Source organism: Chanos chanos, chromosome 5 (genome assembly GCF_902362185.1).
Source record: "Chanos chanos chromosome 5, fChaCha1.1, whole genome shotgun sequence".
Lineage (NCBI taxonomy): Eukaryota > Metazoa > Chordata > Actinopteri > Gonorynchiformes > Chanidae > Chanos > Chanos chanos.
In genome coordinates this window covers 45,976,339-45,999,789 of record NC_044499.1, presented here as the reverse complement: position 1 = coordinate 45,999,789, position 23,451 = coordinate 45,976,339, and the positions used below count along the sequence as shown (strand labels likewise).

Sequence of the window (23,451 nt, the reverse complement as noted above, 5' to 3'; positions counted from 1 at the left end):
CCGAAAAGGATGTAGTGCCATACAACCTACAAGCTCACACAATATACAATATACACTGTAACACAATTTGTGCGAGCCCACATACTGGCCACAAGATGGAGTAATACAATTTCTCAGAGAGGACTGTCTCAGGAAACCCAAGGGCTGTGCAGAGAACTTCTACAGTACTATTCATTTCTACCACTCCCCTCCTTCACTTCCACGGTAAACTTATCATCACTCATGAACATACATGAATGAACATGTTGAAATACGAGTGACTCATCTGGATAGGGAAAAGATTTGGACTTTTTATATACATATATATATATATAAAGGTTTTATGCAAATCTTTAAAATATGGAATATGAAATAAAAATGATGAAATATGAAATGAAGAAAACAGGCACCCTTCCAAAGACAACTGGTCATCTGGAATCGAAATGTAATAGCTGGATACCATTCATTATTGTTTGAACAGAGGAAGAAGTTGCGAAATAATTTCTTAGCCGATATTTTATGTCGTTTCTTAACTGTTACTCAGACAGATAAGCACATGTAAATGTCAAACACGGCCTTCTTAACACTTCTACGTCTCATGCTGAAAGTGAAATTTTTCATGAGTTCTTTTTCAAGTGCATTTTAAGCATAGAACTTATTTCCCCACCCTCATCACATTACTTGTCCACTCTGTGTAGAGATGTTGGCTATAGAGAACATCGCAAAACTCCACACAACGTCTTACCTTTAAAGATAAGAACACCGTCAGTTATTCAACTGTGCAGACGCATCTAAATGAATGTGCTCTATACAACATGCTTGGTCTGAAATGTGACGATGGCAACTCTCCGTCAACGTACTGAGAACATCGACCAATGAGATTCCTCACATGAGTTCGCAACCCGTAAAGTTCGTCTTCACTGTTGGATGCTTGTTGCAGATAGTAAGTGACATAGTCCGATGTTAAGTGTAATGATGAACTCAGTATGGTGGCGAACTGTCTAATTAAGCACTATTACTTCGTTCCTTTATTTAGTAAGCGATGTATGGGCTACTGGTGTGGAACACACAGACGGTACTGAAGTAGAGTCATTAGGATTTCATGTTTCAGAAAAATATTTTTTTTAGAATTTGAACAGATACTGCTAAAAATAATGATATCAGAAGACAGCGGCCATTCAAGCCCACGGACATCCAAGACACCGCTCTCCTCATCTGTCAGCCTACCGGTCGGTGCATCGAAGAGACGATTTTCCAAGGTCGGGAGAAAACAGAGCAATGGGTCGGTTCAGTAAGTGACAATTTTACAACTGAACAAATTAAAAACTAAGGACTTCATCATGGGAAGTAAAATAGGACAAAACATGACGTTCACCTGCTCTAAATATGTTGCAAAAGAAAAACTCTCTCTCTCTCTCTCTCTCTCTCTCTCTCTCCTCTGCATGCAGCACATACCATATTAATGACCATATACTCTACATACTCTTATGTAGAGAATATTTTTAGGTATAATAAATTTTACTTCTTATAGGTAAAAATGCTGTAAAATTACTCCCTCCATGTTCTTTACAGGTGTTACTTACATGCAAACAGGTTCATTAAGTTGTTGTATCATGAATTGACAGTGTCTGAATACCCTGATTCTGTAGCGATTCATTTAGTTACAAATGCAATATGTCAGTGACTTATTCTTAACTTTTCAGGGGGCATCAGGTAGCATTGTAAAACTTTGTGTGTTTATCACACAGTTATTACCTTTTATACAATACTCTGCTGAAGTTTGGTTTAACTGTACTCTTGGACCCAAACTTCACAAAACAGAACTCTCTTTACCTGAACTAAAATGTCAGTCATTGTCACAGAGTTATTACACTGGGGTGCTAATTTGAACTGACCTCAGTATGTATAATTCTGATAAGTTTATGGGTGTGTGTCTCCAAATTTCGGTCCTCCACTGATCACTCTGAAGTTCATTTTGAAATGTAGAAGTTTAATGTATGAATGCGATGCATACCCTCTGGTGGTTCAAATCTTGCACTAACCCCATGACATGCCTGCTGTGGTCCCAAAGAAAATGTCTTTCATGAGGATGGTGCAACAGTTAATGCTGAAAGAGAGTTCTTGTACCACTGAACTAAGGAGATTATAGGATCAGTTATAATCTGGAAACTATTCATTGATTTATTCAGAGGTAAAGCAGTGCAAGGCACAGAGTTTGGGCAGTTTCACATCTTTGTCTGAGTTCTTCGGGCTCACGTTCATTAAAAGAGTCTCTGGTGCAGATTGGAATAACATCACTGAAGTAAAGGCGTCCAGAGTTTCATGCCTTCCACATGGAGCTAAATGAAGATTCACGAGGTTGAGGAGTTGTTATTTGAAGGTTTGCTTGTCAATGGTCAACACTGCTAGTTTATCTCAGCATTTAGTGAGGACGGTTCTCTTGTCTTCGCCGGGCAGATCTAGCTCTTCCAGTGACAAGTCTGCAGAGAGTGTGGGCATTAGGCAACCTGCCAAGAGCAAGATCCGTTGGCACAATCACCGTCTGTCAGCTGTCTTCAGCCGGAGTCTGCCAGGAGGCACCAGGGAAATGGCTTGCACAGGAGACCAGCAAGCGGTGACAGAGGACCCATCGGAGTTGTCCAATCACATCACAGCACCAGGTATACTGAAGATTTTTGGCAGTGAGATCTGCGAAGGAGCCAACTACAAGAGTGTGCTGGCCACCACCCTCTCTAGTGCCAAGGAGTTGGTCAAAGAGGCGCTTGAGAGGTGAGGTTACCCTGATGCTGACAACTGTATGTGATGCCTTGTTTACTTTTTCTTTATTAGCCTTAATGCACCAGAGAATCAATCAATATTTTCATAATGGCTGCAGTATTTAACTGGTTTGAAGTGAATTGAAATTTTCATTAAATTACACCATGAAAAAAGGTGCAAAAAACACATTGGACCGTTTGGCAGGTTTCTAGATTTTGTAAATCTGTTTTGTCTGAATTGAATGTATGTATAAGTAAGTGTTGTGTAAAACACAAATTTGCCAGACCCGCTCCACAAATCAAATGAATGTGCATGTGATTTGGATACTGAAAAAGAACATCAGAGGAAAAGCAGTATAGGATCACTACTTTTACATTGCCCATCTGAGACCAAACACGACAGACAACTGATTTTTTTTATTCATCACACTGAAAGGTTCACAGTAATGTTCAGTTTAAGGCTGTGCTTATATATGTCTGCCTGTATTATACACAGTGACAGTTTTATGCCTAGGTACATCAGCCAAAATTTTCATTTGCTTTGGAGACGTGGGAAATTCAAGTAGAACTAAATTCCAGTGTGAATGGAAACCTCTCTTTGGTGAGGTTGTTGAGTCTATTCTTCTCATGACCACATTTCTTTCATTCTTTACTTATTTTATAACCACAAATATAGGAGGGTGTTTTTGTGGGTTTAAGGCTTGGTGTTTTAAAAATGAGAAAAAGGGGGAAATTGATGTTTTTTCTGCGTGTCTTGTGTGATTTGCTAGTTCTTATAAATCAAGAAATTACAACAGGAACGGATTTATGTTTGACAGAGAATACTATTTAATGTGAAAAGAAACGTATATGGTTTAAGTTCAAAAGTAAATTATTGTGTATTTTCTAAATAAGCCAGATTTCATTTTTAAGATGCTGTGTGAGCGTAAGCGGCATTAAACGAGCTGCATCAAATGCAAACACAGACTTCAGCTCTGGTGCTGAACAGATATTGTTGAATAATTCATGAATGTGTTTTATTGCCTGTTTCGCTAACCTGTGTTTGTTGTGTTTGATTGTTCAGGTACAGTTTGAACAAAGCGGAGGCAGATGCCTTTGTTCTGTGTGATGTGATAGGATGCTTTAAGGACCACCAGTGGAGGACTGAGTGTTTTCGTGTAGTGGGTGACAACGAGAAACCTCTTCTGCTTCAGTCGCTATGGAAACCTAAAGAAGGCTATGCCCGGCGATTTGAGATTCAGCGACGAACCAGCGTTGAAGAAAAGAGTTCCAAAGACAAGGACACGGTGACAGCCGGTATGTCTGATTAAAAAAAAAAAAAGAAAAATTCATACAGCTAAGCGCTCCCTGAATCCAGCCTGCTCTCAGTTAACATGAGAGAGACGTGATAGTGTAGATGTCCAAAAACAAAACAAAACTGTCAGACCTACCCTGTGAATGTTTATCTCTAGTCTCTGCATCCAAATGAGTGGCCCTGTTTTCATTTTCTTTCTCCCCAGTGGGCCCATGTGTTTTTGTTAACTTTGGCACACTTACTGGTGCCACTTTCTGCGGGAAGTTATGCTAGGAGGTCCCCTCTTCTATTCCAGTAGCTCTCTCTCTCTTCTTTTTTTTTTTTTTTTCCATGTGTGTCATTGCTGTAACAAAACAACGTTTAACACATAACATTAGTTAATGAGAATTCACGGAAACAGCTTTCAAACCTCATCCAGTTGACTCACACAGACATGCAAACTCCATCGTCACGTCCACGTGTTTCTCTTAAATTAGGCATCAATGCTCAGGCGCGTAAGTTGCAGAAGATTCGCTCTCGAGGGAGGTCGGTTCTCTTGGACAGGAGAGACTACGGTGACATGATGGACTGTGGGATGGCTTTGTGGAGAAGCCTCAGCGAGATGAATCTCGTGGCCGAGGGCCAAGGCCCTCGCGGGTCGGGCTGCGGTGAGGCTCGGCGCAACTACAAAGTCCAATCGCAGGGGAAGGACGTCGAGTCAGAAGAAGCCCACAAAGCAGCCCACTGTCCTGCCAACGAAAGGGAGGAGACGGAGAGTAGCGACGACAGCTCCACACAGTATTCCATTCACCCGCCCCTAGACTTCCCCTATTTCCTGCTACTTCAGGGCCACAGTTACAGACAGGTAAGACGTCCCCCCCCCACGCCCCCCCCCCCCCCCCCCCCCCCCCCCCCGGCTATACGTCTACCTCTCGCTCTTTTGCTTTTATTCTCCTCTGTCTCATCCGATGGAAGCTGTACTGGTTTTCAGGAATTCGTGGTGTCAAGATTTTTATCAATCTCCGATTTTGGCACACCCCCCCCCCCCCCCCCCCCCCCCCCCCCCCCCCCCCCCCCCCCCCCCCCCCACCACCTCCACACACACACTCCTTGTAGAGAACACACAGTGGTGTGTTTTTTTTTTTTGTTTTTTTTTTCCCCCGAAGTCTGCTTCTTGCACCACAAGGAATGTGTGTGCAGTATTTCTGTTGTGTGAGCACATTCCACATCACAAAAGCAGCACGGTTGAATCGTATGGTAGTCATGCTATATGGACGTAAGTTATAACAAAAAATGTTCTCTTGTAATATATATGGTACTGTGCAATGGATCATGTTGTCTGACTTCAAATTTTTCCTCTATTTGGTCCCTCATACCCTGTGGAGACAATACTAACAGTGTGATGTTGTGGTACTATGGAACAATCTATGATTTCTCTGTCCCCCTCATTCCCTGCGGAAAATAACAGAGAAGCTAAGTGCCAAACAGAGAGGAAAATCCCCTGAAAAATGGCAGTGTGAGCAAAAACACACTGCATGTAAACACAGGGCAGGAAGTAGTGTGTCCAGAGCAGAGTAACCAATGGGTGGACACATTTCCTGACAGATTAGTTTTGCCCACTGAGTAACTACCACACACATACACACACAGACACATGCACACACACACACATGTACGAGATGCATGAGACAACAGTGACCGGGCCACTCCTAAGTACCTAAAATGTGGTCCCTGTGGGATTCTTTGCCAGCTTAACTTAATAACATTCGTCGACAACAGACGTGTGTCATAGTGTGAGGTTAACATGCTCATGAGAGGCCCCACGGAGTCTGTACTTGTGATTTGATTCTTCTTGTTTTAAAAGCACTGTATAAACTTTAGGCTTCTCATGAGGAGTAAAATGAATGGTATCACTAAAATGGCCAGGTCTTTTCCTCACTTAACTGTTTTTTCTAACTCTGTTTAGACTGGTCTCTAATGAGTGCTCCAGCTATTGTGGATGGCCACTGTGGCCTCATTATCAAAATTCCAGCTATTTCATTTGATCTCTGAATGCCCACCACACACTCGCCAACAGCGCATGAGTGGACCGTTACAATGTCTGACTGATTTATGATTCTCCATTTTCAGGAATATCATACACTATAGAACACAGAAAAATACTCATATTTCAACATGCTATTTCATTTATTTGAAATATTTTAATTCGGTAGTTGACCACTTGGCAGTAAGAATGGGGCTTATTAGTGGCATAAGTTTTTGCTGGTTTGCGAGCTGTACACAACAATGAAATTTTTTTATAACGGTAAGCAGTGCCGACTTCAAATGCCAGTTATCAACAATAACTGAGGTGTTTGTGTGCTTGCCCAGCTACAAATAATCACACCTAATAACTTAAACTGTTTAAAAGTGATTAAACAGAAACAATGCTGAAACTGTGGACGTTATTCTTTAAGCTTTTAATATCTTATTTATACAGCTACCGACAGAGACATGACATGAATGTGTACGGTCGTGTTTGTGTCCCAGGTTTGGTCCCAGGTTTTCTCAGTCTGTCACTGTTCCTCACTTTATTTTCAGTCTACATTATGTTTCTCACAGAAAGAAAAACAATTCTCTATTCTCTGTGTTTACCCCCTCCAGGATTTTGTCATTTATCCATTGAATGGGAAGAATACGGTGTTCGGCCGCTGCGACGAGCAAACCCACAGGCAGAATGAGTCAAAGGCCTCTGATGTACTGCTCTGGGCTGATGATATTCTGCTCCAACACTGTTGCGTGTGGCGCCTGGACGTCAGACCAAGCTCTGAGCAGGGACAAAGCAGTAGGAGAGGAGGTTGCATTACAGTACTGGAACCCTATCATGGTGCCTTGGTCAGAAAGAATGGAGTTACCATCAGCCAGGAGGCTGAGCTGCAGTCTGGGGATATTATAGGCTTGGGCGACCACTACCTTTTTATGTTCAAAGATCCCACTGCTTCAGCGATGGAGGCCTCTCCAGCTGTGTCCGTACCCTGCCTCACTGTGAGGTCTGGTTCTCACAGGAGACCTTCGCTCTGTAAAACATGTGTCTTATCTCTGTCTGAGACCCCAGGGGAGACCTGTGCTTTGGGAAAAGCCTTGCCCTGTCTCAGAGACAGTGAGGGGAGAGAGCTCATCGTAGTGTATGATCCGGAATATGAGCCAGAGGTCCTGAAGAATATCTTTACCATGGAGAACCAGCGCCATGAAGCGCACAGTCTGACAACGTCTTTTCTGCTGTGTTTATGTCTTCAGCGGTCTGTCACGCATTTCCAAACAGCTGACCTTCGGCGACTTATTTTAAATGCGGCTAATGACGTTCAGATAGCTGTATGGGTAAGTCTTATTGCGTTTTATATGTTATTGTAATCTTGTCTTATGGCCGGCTGTCTCTTTTTATGATGTTTTTGATGAGTTCTGCTTCCTTTCAAACACAGGAAAAGGCTAAGGAGCTTGCAGCTATTCAGCCTGAAATGTAAGAGAAATTTCTATATAATGTCATTACAGTTATTGGAATCGCTGGATTCATTTTCCCAGGGATTCGAATGACAGTATTTTTCTGAAGCATTTCTCCTTTTGATACAGTGCCAATGACGGTAGCATGGACACAGAAGGGCTGCAACCACTGACGATGGAGAAGTTGATCCCTGGCCTGCAGCCTTTGGTCCTGTGGATGGCTAACTCCATTGAACTACTTCATTTTATACAACAGGAGGTGCCTCTTCTGCTTCATGGAATCTCCCAAGAGGAAGAGGAAGAGGAGGAAGACTGTATGGGTAAGTGTTAGCTCTAATTTTAACCCCTGTGTTTCTCTGACCAACCAACATTCAAATCACAAAATATTACCAAAATGTTAATGCCTTGTCAGAGACACCGGACAGTGATTGTGTTTCCTGTTCTGTTCTTATTTTGTGCAATGTCAGCTGTGCTGGAGTTGCGCTTGTCTTCTATTCGATCAGCCAGTGAAGAAGCCATGACTGTCCTGGAGGAGGTCATTATGTTTACCTTCCAACAATGTGTTTATTACCTCACCAAGGTCAGTATTTCACCGTACTATCTGGATAAGAATTCAGCTTCTGAACTTGCCTGGTCAAAGCTGGTAGTGTAACTCACCTCTGATTTCTTTAAGGTTTCTGATTTCAGGTTCAATGCGAGACACTACGGGGGAAACTGAGAAATGTCTTATAGGAGTTTCAAAGCGTAATTGACCAAATAGAGCCACTGATTTTGTTTAGTTATTTAAACAGAGCAAGAAAAATAATCAGAGACCAGACCCAGCCTGAGAGCCTATTTTTTGAACGGCGTATGAATGAACAGAATCTTAGTAATGTTATCATGAATGAGTCTTTATCAGTGTGACCATGGCCAAATAGGTAAGCTGTTACCAAATAGCATTGGCACTGTGGGTCTTGGAAAATATGCACAATGTTTGCTCAGTGTACGTGTCCTGTCATTAAGAACTCAGCACTGTGGATCTGAAGTATTTCCAGATGCCAGATTCCTTTGTTAATTGTCTCCATGGAAGATGTTGGAATTTGAGCTTAGATTGATTATAATCAATAACCTAAAAATAACAAGAAAAAGTATGTGATTGCATAATGAAGGAATTTCATAGTCAACAGAAAGAAATTCACCAAAAGATTTTTTTGTTCAATGGCTGAGAGGATTTCTTTCTCTAAAGTTCGTATAAAATGTAAATATGCATAAATACTGAAAGTACCTAGTAAATTTCTATTTTATTATAGTAAATTTATATTATTTGTTATTGTGATCAATTCACTTCGTACAGGATTTACTAGTTTTGACAAAGAATCCATGCGTTGTAACTCATCTTTTTCTGTGTAGGAGGGAAATGTTTAAGGCAAGTCTATCTAGTGACCTTAGGTCAGATCCACAGTTTTTTTTGTTTTTTTGGTAAAAAAAACCTGAGCATTTCACAGGGGCGTCAGCACAAATATGCGTGATTGCATTTTGGCTAAATAAGAAACATAGTTCCGAATATGTGTAATTTTGGCCATCGCTGTCTTATTAATCCGAAGGGACCAGAGCCAAATCGGGCTTGGACTCACAGCCTCAGTCCTCAGTGAATTTGGCTGTTCCAGTTTGGCTGAATCGTGGCTGACTCTTATCACAGTTTCCCTTCAGCTCAGTGGAAAGAAAACTAGTATCTGATAACAGCCCTCCGCAGACTTATTCAAAAACCCGTGGATGCTTAATCTTTTACTATTTCCGCATATTATTTTCAAAATAGCTTTGGGGGTAATTGGACGAGTGCTCAGCTCGGTCTGTCATTGCATTGCAGTGTGCTGGCTCTAACAAAAGAAGTCATTATTTATGGATCTGTGATAGCATAAATGATCTCATATTCTTTCGTGGTGGTGCTTCAGTGTTCTTACCTAATTCAGATGAACCATGATGTCGGGATAACGCCGTCTGTCTTCATCAACCTTTTTTCTGTCTTTTGGCCATGGCCTGGGACAATCTCTTGTGGTAACTCTGACAGTCATGCTGGATGTAAGAATGTTAGGAATTTGATCCAGCTGGGGGGAGGTGATGGATTCAGCCCACAACTCCACTCCCAGCAAAGAATTATCCTTAACTCTCAGTCTGAGCTATGTGAATGAAGGACTTAAACTTAGTCTGCTCCTGTGTTTTGACCGTTCAAATAACAATTAAGGACACTAATGAAAATGCTGGATATTTTACTCACGAATATCATAAGCATGCAGACAGAGGGACAGATGTTCACTGGGATCCTTGCACAAATGTCAGTCTGAGACCTACACACAGAAACAGACAGAACTCCTTATTCCCTCTTGTGCCCATCCCTTGCTTCTAACCTTTCCGTTCAGGCGGAACATTTCTGAACAGCCTAGGTTTAGGATTCATCCATTTTCTGCGTGTGAAATTCCTTGAGGCCTTTCTTGTCTGGAAAATGTCAGTTCATTATTGTGTTGAGAGATTATCTGTTATGAGAAAGGACTGTTTGTGTGGGTACAGCACACTTTTTTGGTTTATATTATCTACAACGTACCTGGGCTTTTCTCTTGGAAAATAAACATGGATAGGTCTGTATATATCCATCTTCAGACTATTTATCAGAAGTTGAGGTATTGTAAAGATTAGGTGTTGCAAATAGTTCTTTACTGACATCTGGGCTGATTTCTGCATGCTTTGCTACGTTGAAATATTATATCACATTTCGTGATGGAGACCAAATCAACAGGTTTTTGTTTTCCAAAATTTACATTAAAATAAGACAAGTCACATTTAAAACAGGTTTAGATAAATACAAGCGTCTCCAACTGCTTGTCTGTGAAAGCATATATTAAGCCTTGGTTATGTTGCTCTTTCATTCTTTCTCTTGAGCAGAAGTGGTAATTGTAGCTTGAAAAACATTGTAGGTAGCACTGACTAGATTATAAAACAGCAAAGCAAAGCATTCCACCCTTTGAATTTTGTGAGTCTGTCTCCTGTGGTTCATAATAGCATATGCCCCTGACTGTTTTCTAACTGAAGCAGTATGGAAAGGGTGTTTAGAGTTAGAGTTGCAGTTGGTTTTCCTGCTAAACGAAGTGTGTTGCCTTTTCACAGCGATTAAGCAAAATATTCTTAACTGTGTCTGTGCAGTGCCAATTTTCTTTTAAATATGGTCAATATTTGCAATAGAACATTGCAATGAAAAGTAAACATGGATTCCACAATGACCAAATGATTTTTCAATGTCAAAAATAACAGAAATTGAGCACTTTGTTTGCGTTGGGGACATTTTACACTGCACAATCTGACTAAAGGGGAAACAGCTGCTGTTAGGCTTTTAAAATGGGTGTCTTATTGGTCCACTACCATACACATGTTGCTCACCTAACACTGTTTTCAGAATTAATGAGTATTAAGAATAAGGAGCCTGTAACACATTGCTTTTTACATTTGGCATCACGTACAAGTAATCAAACTGGCTATGAAGTGGTGTAGTCCTTCTAGAATCTTATGTAGTTTTGACGTACACCCCTTCTGTGTTTGAGATCTTGAGAAACTGAACTATCTTTAGTGCTCAATACTTTCTACTATGAACAATTCTTGTTAATTACAGTATGATTTTTTTTTTTTTTTGTAAGCAGGCTTACAGTTTCCAAGACCCTGTTTACTGTCAAGATATTCAGATGTTTAAGAAAATGTAGAAGATGGTTTGAGCTGATTGTGCCAAATGCGGTATGGACGCAGCTGTCTGTGTATAATTAGACACAACAAAGCCGGCATTGTCAAGCTTGAGTCTATAGAGCATAAAGAGATGGAAAAAGTGGGGAAGAGATGGAAAAAGCGGAGGCTACAGAGAGCTCTTTACTGTGGTCTCTTTGCACAGAGTAACTCTTGTGTCTCTCTTCGCTCCATTACTGACTGGTCTGATGGGGCATGTGCAGCTCTCTGCTCTCCAAACGATCCTGTTCCTCTCTGAGGATTCTCTCTTTTTTTTTTTTTTTCCTTTTTTTTTGATCTCTTATAAGTAAAGGAAGAGTGGACGGAGGGAAAGGAGAAGCTGGCAAAAAGAAGAGTGAAGGAAAAACTGACAGAAAGAACATCGTTTGTTTTTGTTTGTGGCTTTGGCCATGAAACCGATTCTTTTGAGAATAGCGGTTCGTGCTAAGTTATCTTATCACAGACATTCCTATAAAACGTTGGAGCGAAATGATAGTCTAACATGACAGGATGATCTTTAGACCCTGGAGAAGAGTCTGTTTCCTCTAAAGTAGTGGAAGAACTTCTACACAAACCTCCACAGATCCCTTCTTTGCTTGCTGATAAGGATTAGAAACAAACAATAGCCCAACGCAACAGTATCTTCTGTTGGTCTGTATGTGACTTTCACCATAAGTAACCGATCTATTAATATCTTCACCCACCATATTTTTCTAGATTTTTTTTTCTTTGTTCTCCAATCACAGCCATTATATTATAATTGTGTAATTAGCCACTGGGGTGAAAAAGAGTACCTTATGCACTGAAGAGCAGTAGTTATTACCATAGTAACAACCTTCACTTCATTGCTATGGTGTGAATGAATATAGAACAAATCCTTTGCCTTTAAGTTTTTCGCAAACAGAGGCTTAACAGAATGAGGGCTCTCTTGTGATTTCTCTCTTTATGTGTGACTTTTCATGTCTGTAAAGTGCAACCTCTTCCTCCTTTAGATCCTGTACCCTGTGCTTCCAGGCCTGTTGGACAGTAACCCTTTCTCAGAGAGTGGTCAGCTGCAGGTCCCAGAGGATGTTGGCATTGTCCTGGACATATTTAAAGAGACGCTGCAACTGCTCAAAGATTGTCATGTACACCCGGACGCTTCCATGCAACTTTTCACCTATCTCTTCTTCTTCATCAATGCTTTTCTCTTCAATCTGCTTATGGAAAGAGGTACATAAAATAGTCATGATTGTTTGAGATAAATACATCATAAATTCCTCTGTTTATGCGCTTGACCATATGTGTTTGTCGCACTGTTTTATAATTACCTTCTTTTAAATTTTATTTTTTGAAAGGTTCAGGAGGGACCTTTTTCCACTGGTCTCGTGGGGTTCAGATCAGGGCTAATTTAGACCTACTGATGGACTGGTCACATGGTGCAGGTCTCGGAGATATTGCGCAAGGATTCCTCCTCAAACTCTCCTCTGCCATCAACTTGCTGGCCATGCCTAAAGAAAACCTGTTACAGGTCAGAAATACTTTTGCAGACTCATTCGGATGGTCTTTTGTGATGTCTTCTCTTTGAGTGCTGATACTGTTTTTTGCACCTCATTTGCAGACTGGGCCCTCTAATTTGCCACCAAGTTCAAATAACTTTTTTTCTACTTTGAAGCGTTACATCAGTGGCATGTACTTTGAACAGCTACTTCTAATTTTACAGGAAATTTATATCTACATAACACAGTTGAATGTTTGAGCAGGAATGGGCTTTTATGTGTATCAGATGGTATCATAAATGCTCTGTTATGTTAACAGAAAAGCATCTACCCATAAAACAATGCAGTAGGTTTGATCCTACTGAAAACCTCATTTTTTTTACACCGTTTGCCCATCACTTTTCTGCGTTTTTCTCACCCTGTTTACACAGACCTTCTTTCAGTATTATCTCTGTAGACGTCATTCTGTTTTTTCGGCAATAATTAACAGGAAGTATTACTTATTAAAGGATTAGGACTTGTGAATACAAAGATTCTTTCATGAACACTGGATAAAGATGACGATAGTATTGTGCTGTGTTCAAGTGCTGTACTTCATGTCCACATTCTGTGTGGTGTTAGCATTCTCCTGCCACATTCTTACGAGGTGTGCGAATTCAAAATTACGCCATTTTTATTTAAGAAAGCAAATTCATGAAGATGAAGCTCATTAGAAAAAACAAACAAACAAAAAAAAACCCCAAACATTATGAGACTGGGTCTGTCAGTATACAAGACCCAGCATAAACGTATGTTCCCAGGATGCTTTCAAAATATTTTTCACTGGGTGTGAGAAGAAATGTGCTTTACTCGTGAGAACCTGTTGAGGTTTTCTCACAAAACCAACAATTTACACTCAGCATCTCGTGTCACTAACCCATTTTAAGCACTGCAAAAACAAATCTGTGTAAACTTGTACACCGGTGAAGTGCTACACTTTCCAACATCCACAATGTAGAAACATCTGGGTATTGAGAGCTTCATTTTCTGATAAGAGCATTTTATTCCGATAACAGAGACAGAACTGAATGTTGGCCCAGCTGTACCACTAATTTCCGCTTCAGTGACATGACTTTCAGTGACGTATATGATTCCTGGAACAGAACATTTCCAGTCCTGCTTTCCCACTTGCATGTTTCCTGTTGCTACCCTCATTCCGTTATTTCAGTGTGAGTAATAGGTAGTTAATAGCAAGCGGTAAATCATCTCCAACAAAAACAGGTCATATTAAGGTTCGCTATCTGTTAATGTGAATGAACCAGGCCTTGGAAATACTGAAAGTGAAAATATGGAAAAATGCTTTAATTATTAATCTACTGCCTTAAGGAAAGTGTTGCCACATGTATTTTTAAATAAATATTTCTAAAAAATCAGTTGTACAAATCTGAAAAGAACATAACATTTTCAAACATTTTCTCTTTTTTTCTTCTTTTTACAAGACACCACATTTTAGTATACCCTTACTACAACTGAATATCAGCGTTACCATCCATAAAATGACACGAACAGATCTAGCTACTAAAATGTAACTAAGTATGTTCATCTGAGGTGAACTGGACATCAGTAAACGGTGATACAGATTGACGCTCAGCAGATTGAGACAGCCGTCTCTGAACGACGCTCATGGTATTGTGCTGGAAAGTTCTTGAAATGAAAAGAGTTTTCTGGTTGTTGCAGGCATCCTGGGGCTCCTTAAGGACTGAGTTTGCCTTGTTGAACCCAGCTCAGCTACACCACATGTTGAGAGAGTACAACCCACGGCGTTCATGCCCCTCTGCCTGGACTCCATCCACTGATGAAGCCAGCGCCGCCCTCAGAACCAGTAAGTATTTTCACAGTCGTGAGACGTTTTCCCTGAAAGCAAGGGAATCCCAAATTTTGGTCTCTTCTGCCGTTCTCCTTTTTGCATTTTGTTTATCTTTGAGATGTGAGTCATCTGCAGAACTGACAGACAACAATGTACAAACAATTATGAGAAATTCAAGCTTGCTCTCACAGTGTCGCAACAGATTTTCAAATGGTACTGTCCATGCTGTGAACATAAACATACGCTGTGCATAACTTTTATCTTTATAACTTTTTTTTTTTAATTAATTAAGACGCGGTGTAATTTTTCCGAGTTTTCCCCAACACTTATCTACAGGTGACATCTTGGAGAGTTTCGACAACCATCCTCCCCTTAACCTGCCCCTTAACGGTTTTTTTCTGGAACTGAAGAGGCCTATCAATGAAGCTAGTTTACTAACTGAGCTCTTCAGGCTTCAGGAGTTTATCAAAAGCCTCTCTGTTACCGAGTCAGAAGTAAACATGGCGGAACCTCCTCAGGTAAACATCTACTCTACCTATGTAATGAGTGTTTCATGGGTGTTGATGGGAGTTCATGGCAGTTACTGTAATTTTTTGCATCTCATCATTTCAAAGAAAAACAAATCCACAGGCAATGCTGTGTCTGTCCATTGCTTTGCAGCTAGACTCTCCAATGCCAATGGAAGCCAAACTCACCAAAATAGAAGTTCTCCCAAAAGCACAATTGGAACTGAGTCACACAGAGATTGTTTTGCCTCAAGACGCTGACTCATCATGTTCTGTCGGAACAAGTGGTCTGGGCTCCTGTGAAGCCATCCTGGCCCAAAAGCTTAGGAGTCTTGAACTTCAGAAGAAAGAGCCAGACTACAGTGGTCCTAAGCGCTCAGCCTTGGACCCTTCGTGTTTGCTCACCCCCCCAAATACACCGCAAAGTATGGAGTTACTGGACTCAGAGTCGGACCAACAAAAGCTTGGTGCTCAGCACCATCATGTTGGCAACAGCCTGGATACATTCAAGCAAGAGGAAGGTGATAGCGGTTGACTTGAGCTTCCAGTTAATGTCTAATATAAGTCTATGTGTGTTTGCTTATCATTTCATATGTTGTCTTAGCCTTCAGCACTTAAAGTTGAGAATACTGTATAAGACCTTCTACACCAAAAGATATTTTCAGGCTTTTACAGTCTGTGGTTTGTGTGGTGTCTGGACCTTTAGGGAAGAGTGAGGAGGACAAGGGAGAAGAGGTGTTCACAGTGGAATTACAGAGGGGGAGAAATGGACTAGGCTTGGCTCTTGTAAATGGAGCGGTAAGTGTGTCAATTGATTATTGGAGCAGAAGGTCTGGTCTCTCTTTTAAATCTAATGATTTTGTGATATCTTGATATATAGTTATATCACTTTTCTAACCCTTTGTACTTAATAGTTTTGATTACACCCTTTAAAACTCCACACTATAATGCTATGGTGTTTAACGCTCCCAACTGAAAATTTGTTTGTGAATGTTTAAGACACTCAGGTGTATGTGTGAACTCTATCTTTTGAATAAGACTGTCCATGACCTACAATAGTGTTTTAGTCAGACAGCGCCTCCATGTGGTCAAAGTGGAGAAAATTCCCATTCACATTTACTTTAGTAGTGAACTGGCAGGGAAGGTGGTTTTCATCAGCTGAACTAACATTTTTTGCTGGTTTACAGGAAACGCCACTTAAAATAAGCGGCATTTACATCAAGTCAGTAATACCTGAGTCTCCTGCAGCGATGTGCAGCAGACTGAGTCCAAGTGATCGTATACTAGCAGTCAATGGACTCAGCTTGGTGAATGTCGACTACCATATGTGAGTGGACAAGAGTTTGTCATATTACCCTTAAACATAGAAGGACACATATAGTAAAAAGATAATAAAAAGATATTCAGTATGAGGAGCTGTACAGTATGTGGTCAATACAACTTTGTGCACATGCATGGTAAGGCTAATAATTTCTTCTTTTTTTTTTTTTTTTTTTACCTTTTAGCGGCAGAGAAATCATTCAGAAATCAGGAGACAGGCCTCGGTTATTGGTTGCTAGGTCTAAATGCACAAGCAAGGACATGATGCCAAACCTCTGAGTCCTAAACTTCACTTGAGACCCATAGGTGCACTTTTCACCTATTAATTATGAATTTTATCCTTTTAGCATCACAACAGACCCCTCGTTTTTTTTTTTTAACCTGAATTGGTTTCTTTGTGTTACTTTGTTCAGGTTTGCTTTTTTGTCTCAGCACAGTTGGATGTGTTAAGAGTGTCATTCATGTGACGTACAGAAGTTTAATTTGTGTCGGATCCTGCCAGAACAGAATCCGGGACCTCCCAGATTGAGACCGGCACCTATTTGATTGGATCCGGCACCTCCTTCGTCACAATCAAAATCTGTAAATAAATGTTGTGTAATATTTAAGGTTATCTGTTCTCTCATTCTTTTATTTCCCATTGTAGTTTCTTGTAAATCGCTTGTTTGTTCACAGCGCTGTTTGTTGTTTGTGGGAACTGTGCTGTGATAGTACTGAAATGGTGCAGAGGAGATCGATAGACAGACAGACAGACAGAACACGTCACTTAGTTCGAGTTCTTAGCCTGCTTGCTTTTCGTGGTTGTAAATAGAACGTACCATGACCTTTTCTCTCCCCTTACCCGCCGAAACAGCACCCTCTCTGCGTTCTGGGATTTGCAAATGAAGCACTGATCATATATATGAAAAATATATGTAAATTGTCAAACTCAAGGCAAATGAATGCATATTTATTGATAGATGTACAATACAACATCTGTGATTAACTAATCAAGTTTCATATTTTTTTAAAATAGGCCAGATTTGGCCTAAAAATCCCCTAATGTCTTCCTGGGAAGGTTGGAGTTTGGAATTCCTGAATTTTCGAAAACCAAATGACTCATATCTGACTACTAAGTTCAGTTCTGTTTTTTCTGCATTTTAATGGCACAAATGAATAGGCACAGTATACTTTTAGTAATTCAGTTTACAACAATGTATCACTTATCACAAACTTTGAACACTCTGTTCACATTTCATATTTACATTGTAAAGCAGTGTTATGCCTCACAGACATTTGACAGTTGCATGTTTAATGTGGATGTAGCCTACGTATGACAGGCTTGTACTGATACCACATGCTTAGACTACCCTTAGACTAAACTCCATCTTTCATCTAGGAGCTGTCCAATGTGCCAATTTACCACTGCGAATTTCCTTTCTGAAAAAAAATTTATAAAGTTTTAAATTAAGTATGTTTTTAAAATGCTCTTGTGATACTTATGTAATGTTGATGGATTTGTTTTCTGAACTTAAAAAACAAAACTGTTGATATTCACCTTATAAATAATTGTTGTTTGTATTGGTTGTTCTGTCTGCTGCCTTTTGAGTTTTAAAGTGGAAAAAAGGTTCCACTCAAGGGATCAAATCATCATACGATTACAGTTTGTTAAATCATCAAAAAGGATGTTTATACAAGAAATGTCCTTGTGAGCCAGAGGGACGTTTCGGTAAAAGAGTGAGTGTGTGTGTGTGTGTGTGTGTGTGTGTGGGTGCAAGCGGGGGGGGATTGTTATATAGTGAGCGTTCGTGCGGTGTGTCAGCTGCTGAGAGGGAATCGCTGAGGCTTTTTTTAAATTCCAAAGGTCGTATTAAGCGTTGCGTGGTTCTTTAAGTTAAGTAGGTGCTGTAGGTAATGTAATGTCGGAGAAGGAATTGTATGCAGTGTACAAGGGAATTTATGTCCCAAGAGACCTCCATCCTCCCGAGAGTCTGAAATATTATGAGGACTTCGTTTTCCGGGAGGACGATATCCTCATTGTGACTTTTCCAAAATCTGGTAAGTAGCCCATCTTCGGTGGCCACAGGTATGACGTTATAGTTTAAAAAGCTTTGTAAAAAAAAAGCAGTTTACGATGTGCACGTCTGTGAAAACACCTTGCCAGAAACGCTTCTTTTTGAGCAGGTTTAATCTATATATTTCGACAGTCTATGGTCTTACGTCTTCAACGTCACTTTCAGGACAGTTGAAATAAGAAGTTACACTTTGGTGAAGAACTGAGCGTTAAATAAATTAAACTACGTCACATGTCCTTGTGAGCATTAGTTATTAGTCACACATTAGTATAAAAAAAGCCATGACAATGCGGATCGAAGTCAATCTACTATCGGGAGGAAGCGAGAAGGCTTGTTGGACGTGCAACTCCGGTAACGAGTTTTAGCCATAGGTAAGCGCATACAGTCGTACAGCTATGTGACATCGAATATATTCTACGAAACTGAATATCTCTGTCAGACAACTTGAACTGAAAGAAATCGAAACTTTCCAGTGGGAAGACTTTCCCATTAGACAGTCTTTACTTCTTCGGCTTAACTTACCTGGCTAAGAGAGAGAAACACTTCGCCGAATATCTACTGAAATGACGAGTTAAGTTGACGTGAAGTTAGTGCAGCAACCTCTCCGGCCTACTTGTGGTTATGACAGACAGCACCGCAACGGCCTCCACTACTTTAGCCTTGGGTCTCAAAACTGTTGTCCCGGCCAATTACAGGACCGGCATTTAAGCAAATAAATAAATAAATAAATAAATAATACAAAAGAGTAATCATGCAGAAGCAATACAATTACAAGTGGTTATAAATCACGCTTTATTAATCATTGTGAAATGCTGTCTTAATCAGATGTTTGATTTTTGAATTAGAATTGTGACTGTCGTGACGCCTTAAACTCCCATAAGAACAGGAGAGTAAACTACACTGACATACGCTGCTTTGCTTAACAGGCACGACATGGATGCAGGAGATCGTACCCTTAATTGTGAGCGAGGGTGACCTCACCCCTGTGCACACAGTACCAAACTGGGACCGGGTACCATGGCTGGAGGAACACCGAGCCATTATACTGAATTTGGAGCAAAAACCCTCACCCAGAATCTTCGCAACTCACTATCAGTATGACATGATGAACAAGTCTTTCTTCAAAGTTAAGCCCAGGGTAATTCTGATTAGGTGTGACATTAACAAGATAATAACCTAAGGTTTAAGCGCCTGAGAACATGAAACACCTTTACGACCAGTCGGCAGTTCTGCAGCGGGTCTTTTTTCTGTCATGTAAATAATCATACATGATAATGCGGCTTCTATATGGAAAACTTGCAGTTACTGAGATGTGTATCTGTTTTAAATATTTGGCACTGTAGTCAATCAATGGATTTAGTAAACACAACACAATAACTGCTACTTGTCTTAACATGTTATCAAGGTCATTTATGTCATGCGAAACCCGAAGGACGTGTTCACTTCTTCCTATCACTACTATGGGATGGCCTCATACATGGTGAATCCTGGAACAACAGACGAGTTTCTGGAGAAGTTCCTTGATGGAAAAAGTAAAACATTCAGACTTTTTTTAATTTTAACTTTGTTTTGCTGTTTGCTATTTTAAACAGTATTGTTAAGAAATCTAGAATGCTCACCTTAGTAAGAGTATAGATAAAATTGGGAATGACATTATAAACATTGATATCCCTTGTAAAGATTAAAAAAAAAAACCGCTTTTATGTGACATTGTCAAGAACAAAACACAGACCCCACAATCTGAATGAAATATCCAAGTTTCCAAGTCAACAAATTTTCACTGAACTATTTACTGTCTTTTATGTTTTTTTGTCTCTGAATCATTTATACACATCAACCTATTTTGTACTTTTAATCAGCTTTTCACATGCAGATCTGAGGTGGAAGTGTGTGTATATATATATACACACACATATATACACACACACACACATATATCTATATATATATATATATATATCTATGTGTGTGTGTGTGTGTGTGTGTATATATCACTATATATATATATCTATATCTATATCACTATATATATAGTGATAATGTAGTCTTGTGATAATGGATTAGACCTCCATATTTATTATTCATGGTCTTCTTTGTTTCAGTTATGTTTGGTTCATGGTTTGACCACGTGAAGGGATGGCTAAATGCAAAGGATCAAGACCACATTTCGTATATTGCATATGAGGATTTGATTTTGGTAGGTGCATGTAATGGTTGTACATTATATAATTTTTGTGTACTGCAGAGATTTACCAGTAGATGAGTAATTGGAAGTCTTGTTATCATTATGAAGAACTGAAGAACTGTATAATAATAATCTTATAATATCAGCATAATGAAATGAAATTATATTCAGATTAGCAAATTGTATTCTGCTTTAAACTGCAGTCCAAAAGAGGCAGAGTAACTTTTCTTAAATCATTACTAAAAACGTGTGGTAAATTTATTCTTCCCTCTCTCTCTCTCTCTCTCTCTCTCTCTCTTTCTCTCTGTATATATATATATATATATATATTTGTTTGCTCTCATCTATTTTAGGATTTGAAGGGGTCCATCTCTAAAATTTCCCAATTTCTTGGGAAATCTCTGAGTGAGGAGGTCACTGAGAAAATAGCCTACCACTGCACATTCAAGGTCATGAAACAAAACAAGATGTCTAACTATTCCTTAGTGCCTGTTGAGTTCATGGACCAAAAGAAATCGGAGTTCCTCAGGAAAGGTAAGGTAAACAGGAAAGGTAAACAGGAACCTCTAAGTTGTGGTTCAGAGTATCATTAGCTCTTACTAATGACTGCAAATATTTTTTTAAATGTTTTAATGGCCTTGGAAGGAAATATGCCATCATAACCTGCTTTTATGTCTCTTGCAGGAATCATTGGTGACTGGAAAAATCTTTTGACTGTAGCTCAAGCAGAACGGTTTGATGCTGCATACAAGGACAAAATGAGGGACGTTAAATTTAAATTTATATGGGATTAAATGAATTTTTTGAAAAAAAAAAAAAAAAAAAAAAAACTCATTCAAATTATGATTTAAATGCTGACACGTCCATGTTCATTCATTGAAAAAAAGAAAAAAAAAAACCCAAAATATGAATCCTTTGTTCGTAATCATAATCATCATTCAAAATATTATTTGTTTATTCATAACTTTCAGTTTGGAGACTTGATTTTGTTTTATGATGGACCACGTGTACTGGTGCATGACTACCATACCTGGTATTTAAAAACTGGTATTCTTTTTTCTTTATTTCCCTTTCAAATTTTGATTTTATGATTTTGTGAATGCTGTCATGCCGATTGAGTCTTATCATAAAGAGCAAATGTGACAGGTCTGCAAAACAGATTTCCGTATAGTTTTATGTCATGAGGGACCATTATTCAGATTCTCACTCTTCATCTCATGTTGTACTTGACTTATTTAGACATAAAACATTTAAAAAATGTGATTGTCATCCTCAGCTGTATCTTTACACGTGTTTCTGTTGCTAACAACAGCACTGAAACAGTAACATTTACCTCTTTTTCTGTTGTGAAAAAAAAAAAAAACACTTCTCTGTGCTATAACATGTGTTAAGGTATATGTGATGATATATTTTAATGACAATTTTAAAGGCTAGGTTCACTTGCTGAGGGACAAATAGTTTCTTAGCCATTTTAAAAGCCAGGTGTAAGTACTTATGAAGTTAATACGCGTTATGTTTGTTTTTCTCAAAAATGCTGAAATGCTTTTTGGTTAGCGCTAATGTGACCGGTCTAGTCTGACACTGTCTGAACTCTGCGTTGTGTTGTATATTGTGTATAACAAGAAGACAACCACTGGTTAACCAACCAACATCGTCCAGATAAACAGCACAACCCTCCAGTCCTGAAACTACGTGATTCATTAAACGCTGAAATGTGGCAGGTGTGTTTTTTTTAAACCAAAAGGCATTACAGCATAAGAATATAAGCCAAAGGGAGTAATAAAAGCACAAATCCCCTGAGCATGTTTAGTCAAAGGAACCTGCCAGTAAATCAACCCTTCAGCAAATCAAACTTGCTCACAAAATGTAGCTGAACCAATTTGATAAACACAATCCTCCATCCAAGGAAGTGGATAAGAATCTGTCTTGGTTACGCTATTAACTCTATGATAATCTGTGCAAAGTCTGAAAGTGAAATCGGGTTTCCTCATCAGCAGACAAGGAGACGCCCAACTAGAACGAGATGGTTCCGCTATCCCGTTATCCAGCATATACTAGACTTCAGCTTCTAATAATCTCCGTTTCTCTGGGCTAACTCTATAAAAACATTGTTTTATTGGCTCAACGTTGCCGACAATCACATCATGCTCGATAAGATGTGTCCGAGAAGGTGAATTTAAGAACAAAGTTGGACAACTTTGAATAAGAGCAACCAATTCACTGCGATGGGGCTCCTCCAAATAGCCCAAAAAATCATGCAACCTTGCAAGTGACTCAGTATTTCTCAGTCGACCCCGCAATACGGCATCGTCAGGCGCCAACAACTCGTCCTCCTCCCCATGAAATTCCCCTGAATGAGAAATAGAAGCAGAACCTGCAGCAGAATGAACCGACAACACTGCACGGACCTTTTCGGAGTCCTTCTGTTCAACAGGCCCCAATTCAGCTGAACGTGTATAATAAGGCTTCAACAAATTAACATGACAAAGCATAGTGGACTTCTTACGAGAGGGGGTCGCAATCAGATAATTCTGATCAGAAATCTTACGAGTGATGGTACAAGGACCGCTAAATTTGGCTTGAAATGGTGAACCTACAACAGGTAATAAGGCCAGGACTTGGTCACCAGGACTAAACTGTCGCTGTTCAGCGTGACGGTCATATAATTGTTTCATTTTTCGTTGAGAAACCTCAAGTTTCTGTTTTGCTAACTCTCCAGCTGTATACAGTGTCACGCTGGTGGAGTGGTGCAGGACCCAAGTGCAAGACACGATGATGAAGGTGACAAAAGGAGGACTTTACTTACAAAATGAAGATTAAAATACAGGTGCAAACA

The 23,451-nt window shown here is 39.7% G+C and overlaps 2 protein-coding genes across 2 annotated transcripts; both read left to right on the top strand.

Moving 5' to 3' along the window:
* The first annotated feature begins 1,133 nt into the window (after window positions 1-1,133).
* radil2b (Ras association and DIL domains 2b) lies at window positions 1,134-16,655 on the top strand. Its single transcript, XM_030775100.1, is given in 16 exon segments — window positions 1,134-1,270; window positions 2,437-2,748; window positions 3,799-4,031; window positions 4,506-4,873; window positions 6,652-7,365; window positions 7,467-7,504; window positions 7,615-7,805; window positions 7,953-8,065; window positions 12,219-12,438; window positions 12,564-12,736; window positions 14,421-14,565; window positions 14,887-15,068; window positions 15,211-15,603; window positions 15,783-15,854; window positions 16,244-16,383; window positions 16,562-16,655. Coding segments are annotated over 16 exon segments (3,525 nt in total).
* A 1,551-nt stretch (window positions 16,656-18,206) lies between these two features.
* On the top strand, window positions 18,207-21,503 carry sult2st2 (sulfotransferase family 2, cytosolic sulfotransferase 2). Its single transcript, XM_030774078.1, has 6 exons — window positions 18,207-18,413; window positions 19,357-19,568; window positions 19,836-19,962; window positions 20,533-20,627; window positions 20,969-21,149; window positions 21,300-21,503. Exons 1-6 carry the CDS (start codon window positions 18,275-18,277, stop codon window positions 21,407-21,409), a joined length of 864 nt encoding a protein of 287 aa, XP_030629938.1. The 5' UTR covers window positions 18,207-18,274; the 3' UTR covers window positions 21,410-21,503.
* The last annotated feature ends 1,948 nt before the right edge of the window (window positions 21,504-23,451 follow it).

Bases quoted from the DNA above. Each gene is read 5' to 3' on its own strand.
- sult2st2 (XM_030774078.1), top strand. From the start codon at position 18,275: ATGTCGGAGAAGGAATTGTATGCAGTGTACAAGGGAATTTATGTCCCA. The intron at 19,569-19,835 runs GTAATTCTGATT...CATGTTATCAAG, and splicing joins TCTTCAAAGTTAAGCCCAGG to GTCATTTATGTCATGCGAAA. The intron at 21,150-21,299 runs GTAAGGTAAACA...TGTCTCTTGCAG, and splicing joins ATCGGAGTTCCTCAGGAAAG to GAATCATTGGTGACTGGAAA.